The 21908-nt window shown below is 40.2% G+C and overlaps 1 protein-coding gene across 1 annotated transcript in view; it reads right to left on the bottom strand.

Moving 5' to 3' along the window:
• Nucleotides 1-1081: 1081 nt before the first annotated feature.
• Nucleotides 1082-21908, bottom strand: part of fam163ba (family with sequence similarity 163 member B, genome duplicate a) — a 35981-nt gene continuing 15154 nt past the window's right edge. Inside the window, exons 2-3 of the mRNA XM_072658544.1 lie at nucleotides 5591-5706; nucleotides 1082-4005 (exon numbers count right to left, since the gene is read on the bottom strand). Of these exons, the coding sequence (XP_072514645.1) occupies nucleotides 3601-4005; nucleotides 5591-5683 (498 nt within the window). The 5' untranslated portion in view covers nucleotides 5684-5706 and the 3' untranslated portion in view covers nucleotides 1082-3600. The remainder of the gene's footprint in view (nucleotides 4006-5590; nucleotides 5707-21908) is intronic.

The following is a 21908-nucleotide window of genomic DNA, read 5'->3' on the forward strand; positions in this document are numbered from 1 at the left end:
AGAACAGAGAATGTTGAGCAGTATCAGAGTGTGTCTGACGACTCTGGCAGGTTGACTATAACAGCCTCATTAAAAGGAGAGAGCCAGAAGGTAACACAGACACAGGAGCACCCTGAAACGCCCTGAAAAAATGATCAACAGTGCTTGTGAATATATCTATGCAGATGGGCGAAGTGGTCTCCAAATGAGGTGTGTTCAGGTATATTTCGGGTGTATTGCTGTGTATCTTGGCAACGGAAAACACAGGAGGTGCATCACTGACTGAAAACAACCTAGGCAGCCCTCAACAGTTGGACGTTTGTTGCTATCTTGGCAGCAAAATGTCAACAACACAGGCGCGTGCAGACCAATGCGCATACACCCCTGCATAAACCCATAGCATGTGGCAGTTGGCAGCTATGCAAACTTTTACATCAACGATTAACAAAAAATATATAAAATATAAAAATAAAATGTAACATTATTCTAGAGGCGAGATGCTCCACCGCTTCAGCATGCCTTCCCAGGCCGTGCGGATGCACCATAGCTATCCGCCAAAGTTGGACCGCACCTAGCTCTTACAGGGGATGGCAAGTGGCATACTGATTGGTTTATTGCATTTATTGATTCATTAAGAGACTTAGTACATTCCTTTTGCGTGTTTCGAACCATGCAAGGCGTACTTTTCCTTGTTGTTACGATAGCAAAGACATGCTGACACGCCCTAAATCAAGCTGGGCGATGCACCGTTGGCGGCTTGCCTAAAGGTTAGCTGAATTCGCTTAAATAGAGCCCCTGAACTTTCAATGGCATTTTGGAGCATTACTATTGGTCAAGTCATCATAATATTTTGACACAATGTAAACAACCACTGGCAGATTCTCATTACGTCAAAAAGTAAAAAACGCCATAAATGGAGATACAAGTTTTTTGTCCGACAGTAACAAAATGCATTCTTTGGCACCTTTAGAATGGAAAATATTTGCAGATACTAAAGTGCATTAATTTTTGAATTATTATTTTGAAAACCTTGTTGTCATTCACCCATCTACATCTTTGCTAATGCAAATTTTGCTTTGCATGTGACTCAAAACAGGGCAAATAATTTTCACCAATTTTATTATCAACACTGTGTTCATAGTTGTACAGGTTAAAATATGACGACATGTTTTGCATCACTTTCTGCTTAGAACATGAAAACAGAGTGTCTAAAAGCTGAAAACAAAATACGGCAATAAAATACTAATGCAGAAAAAATAGAACACAATAATAATAATCATAATCATAATAAATGAATTGTGTTACGTTATAGCTTACCTTGCACAAAAATATATATGTGTGTGTGCGTGTAAGTGTGTGTGTTTGGGATAGCAGAGACTTAAAATACTTTAAGGACACACAGCATAACTACATGGTGATCGCAGAGGTCAAAAGCATCACCATTCGGACCTTGTGTGTCCACTACAGAGAAATACCAACGCCACTGCAAAAGCAAAGGGACTGAAAACGCTAAAAGAAAGAGAGTGTTTCTGTAACTCCATCATCAGTGCCATCATACAAAAGAAGCCTGTCTGCTTTCGAAGCTCTGCCCATATTCACGCTAATCAGGCTGTAATATCAGTGATGTCAAAGAAGAGCAAAACAAAGAAGAGCGAAAAAGGTGGAGGTCCATACGTCTGGCAAATAGTATACCATTCTCAGTCCAACAAGCAAAGGGTAGAAAGAGCAAATGTAGCCCTTGTAATCCGAGTCCAACTGTGCCTGAAGCCTGCGCAAGCTTCACACGATGGGTCACATTAGCATCAGCCATTGAATAAATCCTGTGAATGACATCGATGGCTGCAGATGTCTATTCCGACACATGAATGCAGGTGGAAAAATGGTCTGGCCCAGTTAACGCAGCAGAACTAACTGAAAGGTTCTAATAGGATGAATCCCAGCCGGCCAGAAACATTTATAGACGTTGTTATCTTTTGAATGTAGGTCATGGCATCAGGTTACCAAAATTCAACGTCAGGACAACGTCCAGTGCCAGCGATAATTTAACATAAAAGCTGACGATATTCTGATGGTGTTAAGTTGTGATGTTAAGTAACCAAAATCCAACGTCTACCAAACATCGTATGCCAACATGTTATTGGCGTAAAACATGAACGTTTAGTTGCGAGGTGTGGTGACCAAATCCCAACATCTACCGAACTTCTGAAACATTTTTACACCATGACTCAAATCAACGTCTGTCTAACATTTGGGATTTCCCAAATAACATGCCCATGTGGGGCCTGTATGAGTAGCCCAACTGGGAACCAGACAGTTCTGTCCACAGGTTCTATGTTGGCCCCACATATGGATGCCCACCAGGGTCAGTGATGGGCAGGGGCACTTCTCAGGACCTGTGACTGACAGAGGCCCTAAAAATACATTAATTAAGCATTTTGGCAGAATTCTTAGTGCTGTGGGGCCCACCGTAAAATCTTTTCATATGGCCCAAAATCCCTGGCAGCGCTCTTGGTGATGGGACCATGAGGGGTTAAACATGGGTCCGATCTGGGTTGTACACTGCACATGGGGCCTAGATGAGATCCATGTGAGATTAAGTTGGGGTGTAACGATGGGGCCCTTTGGGAAGCCCAACTAGTTCGCAGTAATCACAGATGTACAAACCCACAAGCCCATGCCTACCTGGAACCCACCTAGCCCATGTTTAACATGTTAGCTGGGTTCTAACCAAAATGTATTGTCTGACCATCGCTGGGTTTGTCTGTATTGTCTGACCATCGCTCAATTCAATTTTTTTTTTTTAAATGTAATATCCTTCTGACGTCATGACGTTGATGTGCCTGCTGGGATGTATAAAAGAGCATCTACCTGCATCTAGAACAGCACATTGAGTGGGGCTTTTTTATGATAAGGATAAACAATAAAGCTTTTTAAAAAATCATTATTTCATTGTTTTGATTCTGAGCAGTTGCATTATACATACTTTAAATATTTCATTTTCATTTACATCAAGTTATTAAACCATATTATTGCAGCTCTCATGGAGCTTTCAGTACAGCTTGGATCTATCTTTGTGTTTAAGCCAGATTGGTGTTTGGTGGTTTCTACCATTTCAATGTAAATACACTTTACTTAAGCCACACACTGACAATACAAAAAAATTAAAGTTGGATTATATATTCAAAATCAAACTTTTGACTGTGTCTGGTGGTCTTCCTTTAAAAAAAAATCATATGGCAAGACAGACTCTCCAAAGCCCTTTTTCTAAGATGCTGCTTAATATGTATGTGTTATTTTTGACCAGAGAATCCACTGTTGCTTTGCTTTCTCCACCATCACCAACCTGCAGGCCAGTCAGTAAGCTAGAGACTGAAAAAATGGGTCAGTCAAGACTGTTATTCAGAGTGTTCGCATGTTCAGAATCCCCCATCTTGCCTTCCGGACATCAGTCTGGCTCTCAGAAATGTCAGAGATCCATCAGGTCCTGGTATATAGTGCTGCTGTGCTCTGTTGAGCATCCATGGGCCACTCCTTTCCACATATTTACCATATAGTTTGTGTGCCCAACCCGAAACAGAGCGATCATGCTAGCCTGAGGGCGCAGGCTAGCTGCCAGCACCGCTAGACGTCAGTGCTGATGCTGCAGCTGCGGGTGAACATCTCCCTCATGGTGATGGAGCGGTTGAGGTTGAGCTTGTGGTAGTTGGGCAGCGGGGTGGGCAGCTCCAGGTCCTGTTGCTGAATGCTGCGGTAGCTGAGTCGCTCGCCGCCGTTCCGCAGGCCGTCCGGCTGCTGGAGGTAGAACGGCATGTCGTAGTGCGTGCAGGACGGGCAGAACGTCTGAGAGCGGGTCAGCTTGCGGGCCGGGGGCGGTGTGAAGAGGGCAGGGCCATTGGGGGTGGCCGTCACTGGGACTGTGGCCGCCAGGATGTTGTGATTGGAGTGCACGGGCGGCAGGCGGGATGTGACGGCAAAGTCGGGCTCCTCCTCCTCCGACTCGGACTCCTCCTTCTTACAGCAATAATACTGGGAGAGAGGGAACAGGAAACAGGCAAAGTTTAGTGGGGCGAGCTGCAAGTGGGGCTGCTACATATAGTCTACTACTGTCTACTGTCTACTGTACACACAGTATATATCAGTGATGTAAGTAATGTAGCTACAGTTTTAGCTCCATAGCACACTGTAGCACTTTCTTACTGCTCCACCAGCAGCAGCACGTCTACTTTTAATACAGGGTGAGTGGATTAAAGGACTTTTAATGAGAACAGGGCAAGTCTATGGGAAAAAGTAAGATAAGAGCAAGTCCTCATTTGTAGTGAATAATGAGGGCTGTCATTGTGTTGGTTGGTTCGCCCTAATTTAAGTCCACTGGTCTAGAAACAGGTACTGTTTCGGGGTGCTAATGATAAAAAAGATGTCACACCAACTTTATGTCTGTGTCATAGGGCAAAGGCCTGCCAGTGTGGCACACATTAAACTAGGTCAAACTAATAAAGTCCATGGAATCGGGGACAAGGCCGGGAAGAAAAAAAGGATGAAAGCATGTCTGAAAGGGATGGGACCTGTAGGTCGATCTAATTACGTGATTATTGAGCATTAGTGCTTGGGTCCTATGTGCATCAACTGAATTACATCTTAGATATCTTATTAGTTAAATGCTGCCTTGTCTGTGACCTACAAACATGCATGTCTGCTTCGCTCTCGTGCATCCTGATGGTTCAGATTCACCAATACAGGAGAACATGCCGTGTTCTATCAGCATGATCACAGCAGGGATACGGTGTCGCCGTTGGAGAGCGCAAACGTGAGCTGACTGCTCGATTATGGAGGCCACAAGAGATACTGTAAATGTTTGTGACAGCTAGCCACTTCCTTAAGACGGCAAGTGGTGAAAAGTAAAGACGCTACCGTGGGATGAGAGAGAGAAGGGCACTTATATGCCCAGCTGGAAGGAAGAAGCGCCCTAAAACACGGCTTTACACTTTCACCACAACAAGGTGAAGATGGTTTTACATGCAGCTTCAATGGGGCAATGGCAAGAGAGAGAGAAGAAAGAGCGAGAGCAGGAGAGAGCCAAAAAATGTGCATGTCCATGTATGCATAGGTCAATTCAAAGCATACATTATATATACATACTCTGTGTGGACAAAAGTATTGGGACACCATCCAAAATCAAGGATCGAAATAAAAAAAAAATCTAAGCATTGCAGTGAGGATCTGATTGCATCCTGCGACAAGAGCATTAGTGAGGACAGGATGTTGCATGGTTAGAAACACCGTAGCAACCCTCTAAAATAAAGCAGCCATCTGCCTACACCACAGCAACTCATTAATAACCGAACTACCATAACAGCTGGTTAAAAAGACACCACCCTAGCAACCACCTAAAATATAGCAACCACCAAGTATATGACAACACACACAATTGTGCCAGCAATAATTTTCATTATTGAAAAATAATGAATATATATATATATATATATAGTTTGTTTTGTATTGTTTTTTTATTATTATTTTTTAAAGTTATGTGGAAACACTTTATGCATTTAAAACACATAACTATACACATCTTTTTATGTTTACTGGGTTTATCTTATTATTGGGAACTTACCTGCAGCCTACAGTAGCACAGCACAGCAATGATGCACAGTAAGATTACTGTAGCTAGAATCCCGCCTGTGATTACCACTGTCCCGGCTGTCATTCGAAAAGCTCTCCATCAACACCCTGAGCGAGAGAGAGAGAGAGAGAGAGAGAGTATAAGAACATCATCCTTAACATTTTCCCAACTGAATGTAAACGTAATTTACTTTATTAGTAATGTAACTACAGAACAGAATCATTATACACTGATCAGTCATAACATTAACACCACCTGCCTAATATCGTGTAGGTCCCCCTTGAGCTGCCAAAACTGACCCGTTCTGACCTGTCAAGGTATTGATTCTACAAGACACATTAACTCTTTTATGTTTTTTTTTTTTCAGTTTGTTCTTAATAAGGTCTTCTGTGGGATCGGACCAGACGACCTTCAGTGACCCTGTGGCTCGTTTACCGGTTATCCTTCTTTTGGTAGGACTCTTGGTCGGTACTGACCATAGCACACCAAAAAACAAAACAAAACACAAGACACTGCATGCCAGTAAAATCCCACAAGAACTGCCTAAAGTTTTGGAGATGTTCTGACCCAGTTGTCTAGCCATTATAATTTGATTCTAGTCAAAGTGGCTCTGAATTGACTGTTCACTTCCCTAAATGCTGCCTAATATGTAAATTCCACCCCTTGACTTAGTGATGGCTAGACCACTGGGTCAGAACATCCTCAAAACTTGATTGGGATTTTACTGGCATGCAGTGGTCAGAACCAACCGAAAGTGCTCCAAAGAAGGACAACCAGTGAAGCGACGTCAGGGTATGAGCACCTAAGGCTCACTAAAGGACATAAAGGATCAGACAAGGGTGACCTACTCAATATTAGGCAGGTGGTGCTAAAGTTACTGCTAAAGATTGCTGTACATTACAAATAGTAAAGAATAACGAAGAATCAAGTCAAGACAGTGCTGAGCTGAGCGAGAGGGATGAGAGAGGAAAGAAGAAAGAAAAGGAGCTGATGAGATCACAAGTAACCTTCCCTGCCACCACTAAACCTTCAGCAAGCTGTTGAACCCTGCTGACTTCAATCAAACGCGTCAAAAGAATAAGCTACGGCTGTTTTATCCTGCCTAACATCGGCCGCATCTATGACCTGAATATGGCCAAAATGGTCACATTTAGAGAAATGATGGAGTGAAATGGGCAGAACAAATGAGAGAGAGAGAGAGAGAGAGAGAGAGAGAGGAAGGTAGAATAAAGAAACCATGATGCCAGAGGGCCAGAAAGCCGGTGTCAGATAGAAGGTTTTGCTGTGACTGAGAAGACTGATAACGAACAGAGGCGGCAGATTAAACAGAGGGCAAAAAGAGGTCAAGGCACAGTGTGGTGGATGGTGGAGTGATGGAGTGATACGGGTTCGAGCAGATAAAGCCATAAAAACAGAAGATAAGTGGTTACAGTGGAACAGATGGATGAATTAGTGGTGCCTTGCTCACACTGGGCAGGTGTAACCTTCAACCTAGACAGAGGCAGGCTGCCCCAAGGCCAAGATACGCTCCACTTTAGATCAGCTCAATACTATATCACAAATACTACATCACAATGAGGCAAATACTATATCACAATATTTAATAACTTTTAGACTTTTGCGCTACACAATATTTATCACGATACATGTAAATCACAGACTACAAACATCAATCAAATACAATCATCACATCAAACAGTAGCGACAGATTTATCTGATTAAACCAGTATAATTACACTGTTTGTAATGAAACCTGCACTAACAGTATCCTTGATATTCTTAGAAAAGCTTATTGTTATCACCATAACTAAATTTATCATGATACAATAAAATATTGTCATATTGTCCAGCTCTATGTACAACGTCATGTAGCATTCTGGCTTTCATAGGGATGCTCCACTGACTGTAACAGGGAGCATAGCATCACTATCATTCCCACTCCAGGCTCGGCATGCTGCTGACTGCACTGCATGTTACTTCGGAGAGGGTTGGCAGGAGAGTGCTCATGAGAACTGTGTAACACTGTATAACCAGAGTCATATTTATGTGAAATCACTGTAATATCACTGTACCGCCTCAGTCCACATGCTTCTTTTAATTTCAGGACAGTTCTATGTCTCTCAGAAATCAAGAAAAGCGTGTAAGCGTGTCCAAGCAGGTAGAAAGAGCTAGAATTTTTTGCATAATTCTGTTAGAAATAGTGTTTTAAAGGGTGTTTGTACCCTTTAAAAGTACCATATTATACAATGAATAGCTTTTGAACAAATGTGATTGGCTGAGACTTTCCGACAATTTATTTGTGTATAATAATTTATTAAGTATAACAATGCAACAGAAAATAGCTACAAAAAAATTAAATAAAATATGTATTTTTATATCAGAAAATGAAAGGAAAAATATTCTATTATATATCTATTATATATATTATATATTCTATTATATATGTATACATGTATAAATACATATAATAATACACATATATAACAATAATAATAAGAGGGGGCAGGTACATGGATGACTACATTTGTATGGGCTGAGATTTTTTTTTGCTGGGATAGTGCAGACCTACACCATTACATTAATAAGAAATATTATGTTATGGAAATATCATACCCGCTGGTGGGCTGAAAGTGTTATTATATAGTATATAACCTCTATTACCAATAAGTATAGACCCAACAATTTGTACAGAAGTCCCTGTAGTTGCTGAATAATACACCTTAGTATGTCATAAGCCTTATTTGTGACCATGCAAGCACCGTAACCCCAAATACAGTATATCAGTAGAGTATTTTTTGAGTAATGTACCAGTGCAGATTAAAATGCTGCATTCTGTTTGAGCTTGGATGCCAGATTTTTTCCAATAGGAAATTTCAACTAGAAACAGACCCTCACAACTTGGATTTCCTATTTGGAGTGTCGGGAGAGCCTCAGCAACCCTGAGTTGAAGTTGGCGGCACTGCACAACAACAGTAGTAAAAGCAGCAGTATTACACGGTTTATCAGCACTTCTACCTATTTGCGCCTCATTAAATCAGTTGTAAACTCAGTACTGTCCAACGTCTATCTGTGGACGTGTTTCCCTGCTGTTTGGATGCGCCAGGTCCTGTGTAATAATGTGCTGTTATCAAGTGCTAGTGCTAACAGCATTGTCCCAAACCTGGGACATAAAAATTGGGACATATTTAGGTTAGATTCACCATAAAACACCAGTTTGTTGTCAAACCAGTCGTGGTGAACTCTGAAGTCTTTATCTAACTTGTTTAGAAATAGTGTTCAATTATCAGAACTCGGTCAACTCACGTATGACGTCATTCCCAGCTCCGACAGCGTTTTAATTGTGATACTTTAATATACCGATATTTCTTTACACCCCTATTACTGGCCCAATTTGGCAGACAAATTATGAATCTGGCAACCAGCAAATGAACCAGCACCATTTTTCTAGCTGCCATAGTGTCCCTGCAGCTTAAAATCCCCTGTGCTTTCCAGCTGTTTGATCCAGTATCAGTATGCATGTATACTGACTGCTTTCAGACTGCTATAGCAGTTTCCTAACTAGGTTAGGTTGCCCTCCATTCTTTAGGCTGCTACTTCGGGCCATGTCTTTATGGCTCCTGATGATTTGGGAAGACTGTAAGAGAGGGTGGAGAACTGGGCTGCAGTTCGGGTGGCTTCTGCTTTATGGTATGGAAGCCAGTCACATGTCCTTGTCGCAGACACGTGAACAAGGCAGGGATGGAATTTATAGGACGTTAGATTAGGAAGGAGGGGCTTCAGGCCCTTCAAGTTTCTCTGCCTAAAATATAGTAGTTATTTAATCACTCTACTTTTGTAAAGGTTGAACGACCCTTCCACAATGAAGAAAATGGATGAGGTAGAGGGTGGTGAAATATGGTTGAGGATTGCTAGCGACCCACAGGATGGACACAATAGGCTAGAGTTGCAGAATTGTTGCTGAAGATGGCATTTTGCCGTGTGAAAGGCTGTAGAAAGTGTGCATGTGTCAGCGCCCTAGGAGACTTCACACTGACTGCTCCTCTGCTGACTGCTCTGCTCCTGCTCGGGGACTTGTTAGCTCAGATACAAACTCACTTTGCCTCAGTGCTTTATGATGTCTCTCTTGTGTTTATGAGCACTTCTCAGCTCCTATATGATGTTATCCGTACGACCAAGTCTGATTCCTTCAGAGGGGAAAGAAGCAGAAGACAGTAACCACAGTACAGGAACTTGTTAGTTCAGACATATACTGCTCCATTCTTGGTGTGTTGTAAAGTGCTGTGTGTTTATGAGATGTTCTAAGCTGCTTCTGCACATTGCCTTGTTTTTGCCCTCATTCCTGAGTGCAATTTTCCAACTACTGCACGTGTCCACTGAGGTGGCATAGAGATACAGATACAGGAACATACAGTCATGTGACATGAAAACTGAAGAAATGTCTTTAAACATCATTTATTGATATTACTACTTAAACTTTCTAAAGTTTCTGAATCAGGTGCAGAACAGCAGCTGCAGACGATTAGAACATGGTTAGAGAGGATCCTGGAGGAGCCTGTCTTATTTAAACCTCAACGCAGATATTCAGTCTGGTTTGCTCTTGATTGGTAAAGGTAATGTTATAACCATGGCCAGATCCAAAGAGCTCTCCAAACAGGCCTTCAGAAAGAAGATTGTAGATGCAGGTGAGTCTGGGAAAGTGGGTTAAAAAGATCTCAGAACAATCAGAACTCAGCCGTTCCACTGTCCGCTAAATCATTGCCACCATGGCCAGGTCAGACCGTCCTAGCAAGTTCAGCCGTAAGATGAGTAAAGTGAAGACCACAAGACGAGTAAAGAAGTCTCCAACAGTCCTAATATGTCATCACGGGACCTACAGGTAGCTCTTGCTGTAGTTGTTTTCAAAGTCGTTGCATCTGCCATCAGTAAAGAGACCAAGCGCATTTTCATGGGAAGAGTGCAAGGAGGAATCCATGGAACCATGTCTGGTAAAATGGTTCTTCAAATACACAATATCTCCAAATGTTTGTGGACGCCCCCTCTAATGAATGCACTCAGCAAGTTTAAGTCGCTACCCCTTGCTGACACATGTTGCTTGATTAATCCCTGTAGAAAAGTACTCTCTGAAGCAGATAAACATCATCAGAATCAGAGTAAGAATCAGAATCAGAATGTTTTTATTGTTATATATAATTATATATAAGGAATTTTACTTGGTGTGGTCTAAAGAACAGACTGGTAACAAGTATTACACTAAGATAAAAATACACTAAACAATAAATCAAATAAGAATAATAAGTTTAGTAAAGTTAAGTTAAGTTAGTTTAGTTAAGTTTAGTACTAAAAGTAATAAATAGCTGTAAAAAAACCTATTATGTACAAATATAATGATATAAACATTTTCAGAAAGTGAACATCGGTACAGCTGTGCTAATAATCATAATGCAAATGTTATGCATGTTATGGATCAGTACTGTGTGGCAGTGAAGTCCAGTTTGGTTCAGAGATATTTAGAAGCTCAGTTAGGGTTATAGATTTTAGTATGAGGCGTCCATTGTGGTTTAGGAGCACTACAGATCTGGGAAAAAAGCTGTTGTGCATGAACCTATTGGCATCATGCCTAATGCCACGCATGGGCTAGAAGGCTATGAAGGTGGTGTGGTGTTGTGGTAATCACTGACGCTCTTGTCACTGAAGTTTATCACAGTGGCGCCCTGGTGTACGCTGGTTAATGCTCCAGTACACATTTACTGTCCTTTTCTTTCTGAGACTAATATTAGCATTCTGTTGTGGCTTTCTGTTCCTCTGCCTTTCAAACAGCTTCTACGCCCCTGTCTGGCTGTTCCTGTTTTCTGATGATGGATTTTCCTCTGATAGGCTGGTCTGCTTGTGTTTTTCCACCATTCCTGGAAAACCCTAGACAAAGCTGCTCTGCACATGCATACTAATGGCTATGGTTTCCCAACATTAACACCCCAGTCAGGGTGCTTTCAGGCCTGAAGTACTTCTGAACATGCTGATGTACACATTAAATCAAATCAAATCAAATCAAATGTATTTGTACAGTGCTTTTTACAATTGCTGTTGTCACAAAGCAGCTTTACAGGAACCAGTAAGAGGACAAGAGGTCAACAAAACATAAAAACCTAAAACGCCTGGTGAGAAAACCAAAGGTGACAGTGGCAAGGAATAAAAAACCTTCCTCAGAGCTGGAGGAAGAAACCTCTGGTTGGAACTACTTACTACTTATTAACTAATTTTATAATAAAAAGTCACCGTGCCACCACATGAGACTGTTCTTCTGCTCAGGTGTGCAGATATCATCATATTCCATTATTCAGAATAATGAAAGTAATGATGGTTAATGGTGGTAATAATAATGATAGTGCAAAGAGTTCCAATAGGTTCCAACCAAACATCAGCAGAACAAACCCTCAATGAAAAAAAGAGGAATCCACTCCTTTAGAAACGAGAACCATTGTAAACATCTGCTGGACAAGAACTCTTAGAAGCTCTTAGCTAGGTTATTATTGCATTGCTTAATGGGGAACACATGAATAACCAAAACTTCAGAAGAATAACACTTAGTTCTGCAGCCCTGACTATGATTGAAAGCTAAGGGCTGAGATTTTAAGGGCAAAAGGGTTCTATATAGTACTGATAGGGGGTTCTCTGACACCACCTAACCAGACAAAGGACAATGGCTCTATGTATATATACACTACATGGATAGAAAGTATTGGGACACCTGCTTGTTCACTGTTTCTTCTGAAATCAAGGGTATTAAAGAAGAGTTTGTCCTGCTTTTGTTGGAGTAACTGTCTCTACTGTCCAGAGAAGAAGGCTTCCTGCTAGATTTTGAAGGAGCATTGCTGTGAGGATTTGATTGCATTCAGCAACAAAGAGCATTAGTGAGGTCAGGATGTTGGATGATCACCACCCCACCACCTCTTCCCAAACCAACTCCCCAACTCATCCAAAAGTACTGGATGGAGCATCATCCATAATTCCACTGAACACAGTTCTTCCACTGCTCCACAGCTCAATACTGAGGGGCTATATACCCCCCTTGCCCACGCCTGGCATTAGGCAGCATGGTGCCAATAAGTTAGAGTTTATCTGCCCCAGAGAGCTAAGTACTCTGTTGGTAGTACTTCAACACAGGGACTAGACAAGCTGTGTGTGTGTGTGCATTTGCAGTCTGTGTCAGCAATGGGTGCAGCCTTAAGTAGCTGACTGCATTCGTTAGATGGGGTGTCCACAAACATTTGGACATATATCGTTTTTTATATTGAAAAAAGTCTTTTTTTAAAGACACACACTGAATAACTTACCCGTATTATTGTGCTCACTATGTGCATTCTTAAAAATGGGTGATTTGTAGATTTCTTTAGATAGTAAGTGTAATACAAAACGTATCTGAAGCTGCTTGGGTAAATGTAATCTTACAGAGCAACAAAGCTCTTTCATTTCATCATCGTCTCAAATGTTGTCTACTGTAATACCAACTGAATTTAGCCTGAAGTGTGCTTAAACCGCAGGACGTGCGTCCTAGTTTTGTCTGATCTTAGGAGTATAACTGAATGTCTCTGATCAAGACAAATGGGCTATTCTTATTATTCTATTAAAGAAGACTGAGGTGATATAACACATGAAAGCATATTGCTAATATCCTTTAAACATCACCAATGTGAGACTTCCATATCTGACACAAGGGTCTACAATAAATGGCGAAGGCACACTTATGCATGATAGTCTGGTTTGTCTTTTACAAATGAGACTTTTGTGCGTGAGTGTCTTCCTCTTTATTGTTGCCCCTCCCTCCTTTGTCCTCTTTTGTTTTGGAAGGGCCTGTGGCTGTTCGTGAGGGGCATCTGTCTGCGCCAATCAGCATCGCTGTCCGCGGGTAACTTGTACCTGCCCAGAGGAATCGAATTAAGGCAATCTAATCTGATTCGTTCGGGGCCCAAATGTAATCAATAGTTCTAGGTTGGAAATGAAACAGGACTGTTGGGTTTTATTAGATCCTGAGAAGATCTACTGTGCATGGACGGGAAGGGCCTGCTAAACAATCCTCCGCTTGAGTTGAGAACAAGCCTAAAGCTGTATTTACCCCATATAGACAACAAACCAGCAGTATATATTCCATTCAAGCAACCCTGTTACATTTACCCCGTTCAGACAACAACCCTGTTACATTTACTCCATTCAAAAAACCCTGTTACATTTACTCCATTCAAAAAACCCTGTTACATCTACCTCATTCAAACAACACTGTTACATTTACCCCATTCAAACAACCCTGTTACATTTACCCCATTCAAACAACCCTGTTACATTTACCTCATTCAAAAAAACCTGTTACATTTACTCCATTCAAACAACCCTGTTACATTTACTCCATTCAAACAACCCTGTTACATTTACTCCATTCATATAACCCTGTTACATTTACTCCATTTAAACAACCCTGTTACATTTACTCCATTCAAACAACCCTGTTACATTAACTCAATTCTAATAACAACCAGTTTGGTCAGTGTCCCTGTAAATAAGGTTGGACCTAACATGGAAAAAAGATCTGGCAGTTCCTCTTGGATTTATTAATCGTGCAGATTTGAGAGCGGCGGAAAAGGAAAATTAAAAATGCACATGCACAATACACCTCTCTCCAGACTCCAGCATTTACATTCCTCTCATGGTAAGTCATTAGGGCTCACTTCCAGGCAAAACGGGACTGTTTAATATGAACAGACCTCTGAAGGAGCTTTTCATGCTTCACTCTGTTCATTAATATTCATTTATAAACATCTACGGTTATTATTGTTTAGATTTTGCATGGAAATATTTCTCTCTCCACAAAAGTAAGAAGCTAAATAATCAAACTAGACATTTTATAATCATTTATAATCCCTACAAAATGACATCATAGCCAACCATGTTACACTGCTTTTAGCCGGTGTTCTCTATTTTTACAAATGTTCCTTTTCACCACTTGTGGCTATAGAGATGAATGGGTTTCTAATGGGTACCATTTAAAGATAGGGCGTTCGTTATGTTCTTAATGTGCACACACACATTAGTGTTACTATATGCAGTGAGAACCACTGTTGATTATTTTATTATTGTATCTGAGCAGTGCTACATTCACCTTAACCTTTACTTTAACCCTAACCCAACTAACCCCAATCTTAACACTTAACACTGCATTCGTGTTGAAAAGAGCCACTTCAGGACGTCCTCACTTCGCCTAATATTTGAGGTTGTCCTATCATTGAGAGGACAGTTGGTTCTCACAAAGATAGTAGTACAAGAACACACACGCTCTCACACATTCATAGCTCGATGAACCCAAACAGGTCATTTATTACAATGAGGCCGGCAGATGCAGCGTGCCTCTCCCACCTCCCTGCATGGAGAACTTAATTAGATCCCTGTGTGAGGAATGTGTTGCTGTAGCTCAACATGTAGCTTCAATTATTTATCACACACACACACATATCTACACACACACACACACACACAATTCCTGACTACAGTAGCCTTGTTAAACAACAGTGGAGAAACACTGTCGGCCAAAGACAAGCATGTTTACAGACAGAACAGTGACTCCTGAGACGAGACATTCTCACACACACACACACACACACACACATATATATACACACAATCAACCATACACATCTCCCCGATGTGCTGGGTGAAGACACACGTCTCAGTGAAACATGGCAGAGAACACAAACAAGGCCATCTCTGGCTGTTGTGTGCGGAGAAGGTGCAGTAATACAGCCTGACAGCCGACAGCAACACGGCTGGGCAAAAGCCACAATGCGAGTCATCTGTGTCTCCGTTAGCAACGCCGATTCTCACCGGCCGTAACTCTTGTGCGATGATGAGTGAAGCTGGAATAACCTCCATCCCTACATGCCCTGCATCTTTCTGATGGTTATTGATTTCGTAGAATACAGACGTGATGCACAGCATTTACCTGAGTCACTCGGATTAACATTAATAGCATACCAAGGCTTTGAGGAAATACCTGCCTTTCCAAATGACTGATAGTGTACCACTCTCAGACATGAGCTGTGAGGGATGTGCTCCATGTGGCTGACTCTGAGTTTTACAGTTTTACAGGGCCAAAAGAACCTGGGGCCAAATTCACAAAAGCTTTCCTGAGAGAAAACGTACGAAGAATCTTAAAGTTCATGAGACTGGGCCTCATTCTCCAGCACCTTCCTAAATATTTTTAAGTCCTAACAAAAAGTCTAGGTCAGATTCATGGAGTAGTTTAAAGCACAGAATTCTTCACAGCTCTGCTCTTATAGTGATGAACGCCATTGTCCCCCTAAACTGAACAAATCCCAGTAAGAAAACTTGGTGAATATCAGAATTTTGAGAAAGCTCCATAAATGTTTAGGATTTAGGAAAAAAATTTTAAGGAACGGTTGGTGAATAAAGCTCACTGTTCTTAAGTGCAATTTTTGAAAAGAAAAAAAAAACTTCAGAAGAAGAATATTATCTTATTTTTTTCTGTTCATTTTTCATTATACACTTAACCCTCCAGTTGTGTTGCAGGTCAAGCTGAAGTTTAAAAATACAGGGAAAATATTGTAATAATTTTTGAAAAATGATTAATTGAATGTGTTAATATTATGTATGTTGATATATATATCAGCTTATATAAGCTTCAATGGGTAAAATATGACATTTAGACCAAAACTTTGGCCTTTTTTGTGAAAGGTAAACCATAACCCTTAGGGAATGAGAATTTATGAATTTATGGAGAAAACATTCCTTTTAATGATTTTTCGGTTCAAATTTGGACCAAAACTGAGGCCATTTGTCATTAGTAAACCATGATCTGTAAGGGATGACAATTTTAATGAAACTAAATATTGATTACACTTGTATTAATTGATCTAACAATAATGTTTATCTACTTTTAGATTGTTAGACATGGTTAAACATGGCTGAATTTGATATGGGAACATTACTATTGCTGTTCCTTATAGATACACATAACAGGACGTTTAAATCCACAGTGTATTTGAACCACCGCCACCATGTTTGACAAATGATTCTTCATACTCAGGTCACTTTTGGTTTCATCTGTTCATAGAATCTGGTTCCACAACTGGACATATCTACATACACAAACTGGACCCTCACTCACTACAATACACAACCATGGCTCATGGAAAACACACTACGGACAATAATGAAAATATTTCTTTTTAACTCACACAAACACTCACATACAGATAAATATGTACATATGTATATATATATATATATATATATATATATATATATATATATATATATATACACACACACACACAGACACGCACTATTTCATCTCTGTATATATATTTGTATATTTGTATTCTGTATTTTTTTTTGCTTATATTTCTATATTTTCATATTTTTATATTTTATTCTTTAACTTAAATGTAACTTATTCTATTTTTATTTTCTTCATTTTTATTTTATTTTTCTTTTGCACTTTTGCACTTTACTTCATTAAGTTAAGGTTTAGTTAAGTTTAAATGTAGATTTTTATTGTATAGCAGACTGTCATAAAAAGCATTTCACTGCAAGTTATACTGTGTATGACTATGTATGTGACAAATAAAATTTGATTTGATTTGATTTTTTGGACACCCTTTTTAGATGTATAGTCTTATGTCTAGACCTTTCTGTTAAAAACAACAAAACAGGCTGTTAAATAATAAGGAATGAAGTCTGGAAAGTGGACACATAGAAACTAATCGTAAAAAGTTGACCTAAAGGAAAAAGTCAAATATAAGGCAGGTGTGGGATATGGGGTCTTTAACAGACATAGCATTTCCATACACTGACATGTCCATCCTGTGGGTAAAACCTATTAACTGGGCAGGTGTAGTTTCGATTAAGTTGTGGTTTAGATCAAATTTATTATAATAACTGATATACCCACATGCTCCCAGTCTTTCATAGCTAGTCTAATACGAATTGCACACAACAAAAATTTCACATTTGGTGATTTTGCCCAATATCCTGTAAACCTGATCCAGCCTCACAACAGCTGCTATGATAGAACACATCTGTGGGCAGAGTCTGTCCTTCCTTTGTGCGTGACAGTTATAGATATCATAAAATGTAGACGTGATGCATAATACAACACCAGCAAACGCAGCATTTACATTCGACTTCCTACCGTTGACTCAGGTTAATATTAATAACACACTGAGGCAGTTGAAATATATGCCCTTACAGTCCCACTGTGATTCAACATCAAGGTCCTTTCCAGTGAGCCTGTATTACATGGATTAAATTCAGCTTTGTAGCAAAGTTCATTCACGATGACTGCTGATGTGGCAGTGTGGAAAGAAATTTGGCTATTTGATCGCAGAGCTCATAGCTCTCAATAATGGCTCGCTTATTCAGCCGCTGTCTTCCAGGCTTTTGTATACAGAGAGTTAGGCCTTGTCCACACTAATGTGAATGGATTTGAGAATGCACAGAAATGGCATTTTCCATCACCAGAAGTGCAACAGAGTACTGCTCTTGTGTTGTAGGATAGATTGGGGGTGGGGGTGGGTAGGGGGTTGGACAGCTTTTGCATATATGGCAGCCTAAAGCAACTTCCCACCCCCAACCTCAAACAAAGTCATTTGTATGAAAAACTGAAAATTACTGTGTGCTTAACTTTGATCATTTCTATATAAAGAAAAATTATAGAAATGTATATATTATAATGTATAAATGATAGAATATTATAAATTCCATATAAATGGATTTTATGTATTATACAGAAAATAAACCCATAGTTACTATGGTATATACATATTTTTCCTACAGACATATTTACAGATATATTTGTGCCAACATCATAAATTACCCAAACAAAGCATATCAATGTGTAAGCAAACACAAAAACCATAATTCCATCATTCCCATATAAGAAAACTTTATGTATTATGCAAACAAATAATAAATAATACTGGAATGTAAATATATTTAAATATATTATTTATTATATATATATTATATTTTTGCCAATATCATAAACTAGCCAAAATAAATAATATAAATGATCATATATATTTAAATATTTTATAAACTAACCCTCCCCCCCAAAAAAAAGCATATTAATTTGTAAGCAATATATATATATATATATATATATATATATATATATATATATATATATATAATATATTTTATACAAAAAATATTTTTTCATAAAAATAGATTTTCATAATTGCTATATAAAAAAACTTAGACCTCTGCTATGGTAGACCTCTACGGTGGTAGACCTCTGCTATGGTAGACCTCTACTGTGGTAGACCTCCACTGTGTTAGACCTCTGCTATGGTAGACCTCTACTGTGTTAGACCTCTACTGTGGAAGATGTCTGCTGTGTTAGACCTCTGCTGTGGTAGACCTCTGCTGTGTTAGACCTCTACTGTGGTAGACCTCTGCTGTGGTAGACCTCTACTGTGTTAGACCTCTACTGTGGAAGATGTCTGCTGTGTTAGACCTCTACTGTGTTAGACCTCTGCTATGGTAGACCTATACTGTGTTAGACCTCTACTGTGGAAGATGTCTGCTGTGTTAGACCTCTGCTGTGGTAGACCTCTGCTGTGTTAGACCTCTACTGTGGTAGACCTCTGCTGTGGTAGACCTCTACTGTGGGAGACATCTGCTGTGGTAGACCTCTGCTGTGGTAGACCTCTACTGTGTTAGACCTCTGCTGTGGTAGACCTTCACTGTGGTAGACCTCTGCTGTGGTAGACCTCTACTATGTTAGACCTACACTGTGGTAGACCTCTACTGTGGTAGACATCTGCTGTGGTAGACATCTGCTGTGGTAGACCTCTACTGTGGTAGACATCTGCTGTGGTAGATCTCTACTGTGGTAGACCTCTGCTGTGGTAGATCTCTACTGTGGTAGACCTCTGCTGTGGTAGACCTCTACTGTGGTAGACCTTCACTGTGGTAGACCTCCGCTGTGTTAGACCTCCGCTGTGGTAGACCTCTACTATGTTAGACCTCTACTGTGGTAAACCTCCACTGTGGTAGACCTTCACTGTGGTAGACCTCTGCTGTGGTAGACCTTCACTGTGGTAGACCTTCACTGTGGTAGACCTCCGCTGTGTTAGACCTCTGCTGTGGTAGACCTCTACTATGTTAGACCTCTACTGTGGTAAACCTCCACTGTGGTAGACCTTCACTGTGGTAGACCTTCACTGTGGTAGACCTCCGCTGTGTTAGACCTCCGCTGTGGTAGACCTCCGCTGTGGTAGACCTCTACTGTGTTAGACCTCTACTGTGGGAGACCTCTGCTGTGGTAGACCTCTGCTGTGGTAGACCTCTGCTGTGGTAGATCAGTCATGGAAAATGTGTTAAAAATGGGAATGTGGGCCAGAAACTCTGACACGAAACCAGCCTTTCAAATGGGCCTGTATTAATGAGGACAAGGCTTCAGTGTTATTATTTGAGATGTTTGCTTACTTGTTCTTTTAATTGACTTTGCTAATGGCGGATGATGTACTATATTCAGCCAGGCTATTCTCCACATGACTAAGCCTGTGTCCTTCAGTAGGAGAACCAGAGGGCAGCAGCTTTAGTACAGAAGACACTCAGCACAAAGTCCATGAGTAAGATATAGCAGTTCATCTCAGTGTGAAAAGATCTGGGTCTTTCTCCACAAAAGCCTACCGACTTTGTTAAATTTTACATTCGCTGCTATTATTATTACAACCATCATCATTACTTCTGTTATTCTTACCATCTCTACTATGAATAGATCAGCACACCTGAGCAGAAGAACAGTCTCATGCAGTGGTAGGGTGGCCCTAGGGTGACATGGTAGAAATACTATATCACCATATTTAAAGACATTTTTCATGATATTCATCACGATACATGTGATCATACACTAAATACACCAGTATCGACAGCTTCTACTAAACTACTATTAAACTACTATTCAGAGACTCTTCTGTACTGACTACAGTGATTTATACTCAACATCTGCTGCTCTTCATCTAATTAAACCAGTCTAATTACACTGTTTGTAATTATACCTGCAGTTGATCAGTGTTTATTGAGCACTGACAATATCCTCGATATGCTTAGTCAAACATATTGTGTATCACGATAAAAAAATGTCTCGCAATTCGATAAAATGTTGGCATATTGCCCAGCTCTAATGGGTCCCCCATGTGAGTCTTAGTTCCTCCCAAGGTTTCGTCCTCCAGCTCTTTTCCTGACCCTGTTGTATTGTCCCATTACTGGATTCCTGTAAAGCTGCTTTGTGACAACAGCAGTTATACAAGCAAATCGGATATACATATACACAGCGTTTAGCCATAACATTAGCACCACTGACAAGTGAAGTGGTAAATTAAAAAAGGAATAAAAATCTACAGTGGCATCTGTCAAGGGGTGGGATCGTCATACTAGCCAGCAAGTGAACAGTCAGTTATTGAAGGTGATGTGTTAAAAGCAGGAAAAATGGGCAAGCCTAAAATTCTGAAGAAGAGCCAAACTGTGACGTCTAGACGACTAGGTCAGAACATCTCCAAAACATCAGGCAGGTCTTGTGGGGGTTTTCTTGTGGGGTATGAAGAACTCAGTACCCACCAAAAGTGCTCCAAGAAGGATAACTGGTAAACCAGGTCATGGTTACCTAATGCCAACCATATAAAACCAATTTGGCACCGAAGATGTGACCCATGGAGGCCTCACCTCACAACCCACAGGACATAAAATATCTGCTGCTAACGTCTTGGTGTCAGATACCACACAGGACACCTTCAGAGGTCTTGTGGAGCCCATGGCTTGAATAATTAGATCTGTTGTGGTAGGCTTTGGGGGGGGGGGGGGGTACTCAATATTACACAGTGTTGAAACAAAATCTCATATGTTTTAATAGAATTTTCAATGGAAATCAATGTATATTTCTTTATTCTAAATTATTTTAAAGCATACTGGTCCATTCACCATGAAATTTGGACACAATATAGAAAACAACTACCTTTATCACATTGAAATAATACTTTCTATTGGCCAAAAGTATTTAAATATCATAGAATTATATTCAAATGCTTTCTGTTGGCCAATAATGGTCTTATAAAAGATCATGAATATGTATTAATACATAAACAATAATATCTGATATTTTTGATAAAGATAGAGAAGAGAGAGAGAGAGAGAAAGAGAGGAGAGAGAAAGAGAGTGAGAGAGAGAAAGACTGAGAGAATTAGAGAGGAGAGAGAGGAGAGAGAGAAAGAGAGAGAGAGGAGAGAGACAGAGAAGAGAT

This window comes from Salminus brasiliensis, chromosome 16 (genome assembly GCF_030463535.1).
Source record: "Salminus brasiliensis chromosome 16, fSalBra1.hap2, whole genome shotgun sequence".
Lineage (NCBI taxonomy): Eukaryota > Metazoa > Chordata > Actinopteri > Characiformes > Bryconidae > Salminus > Salminus brasiliensis.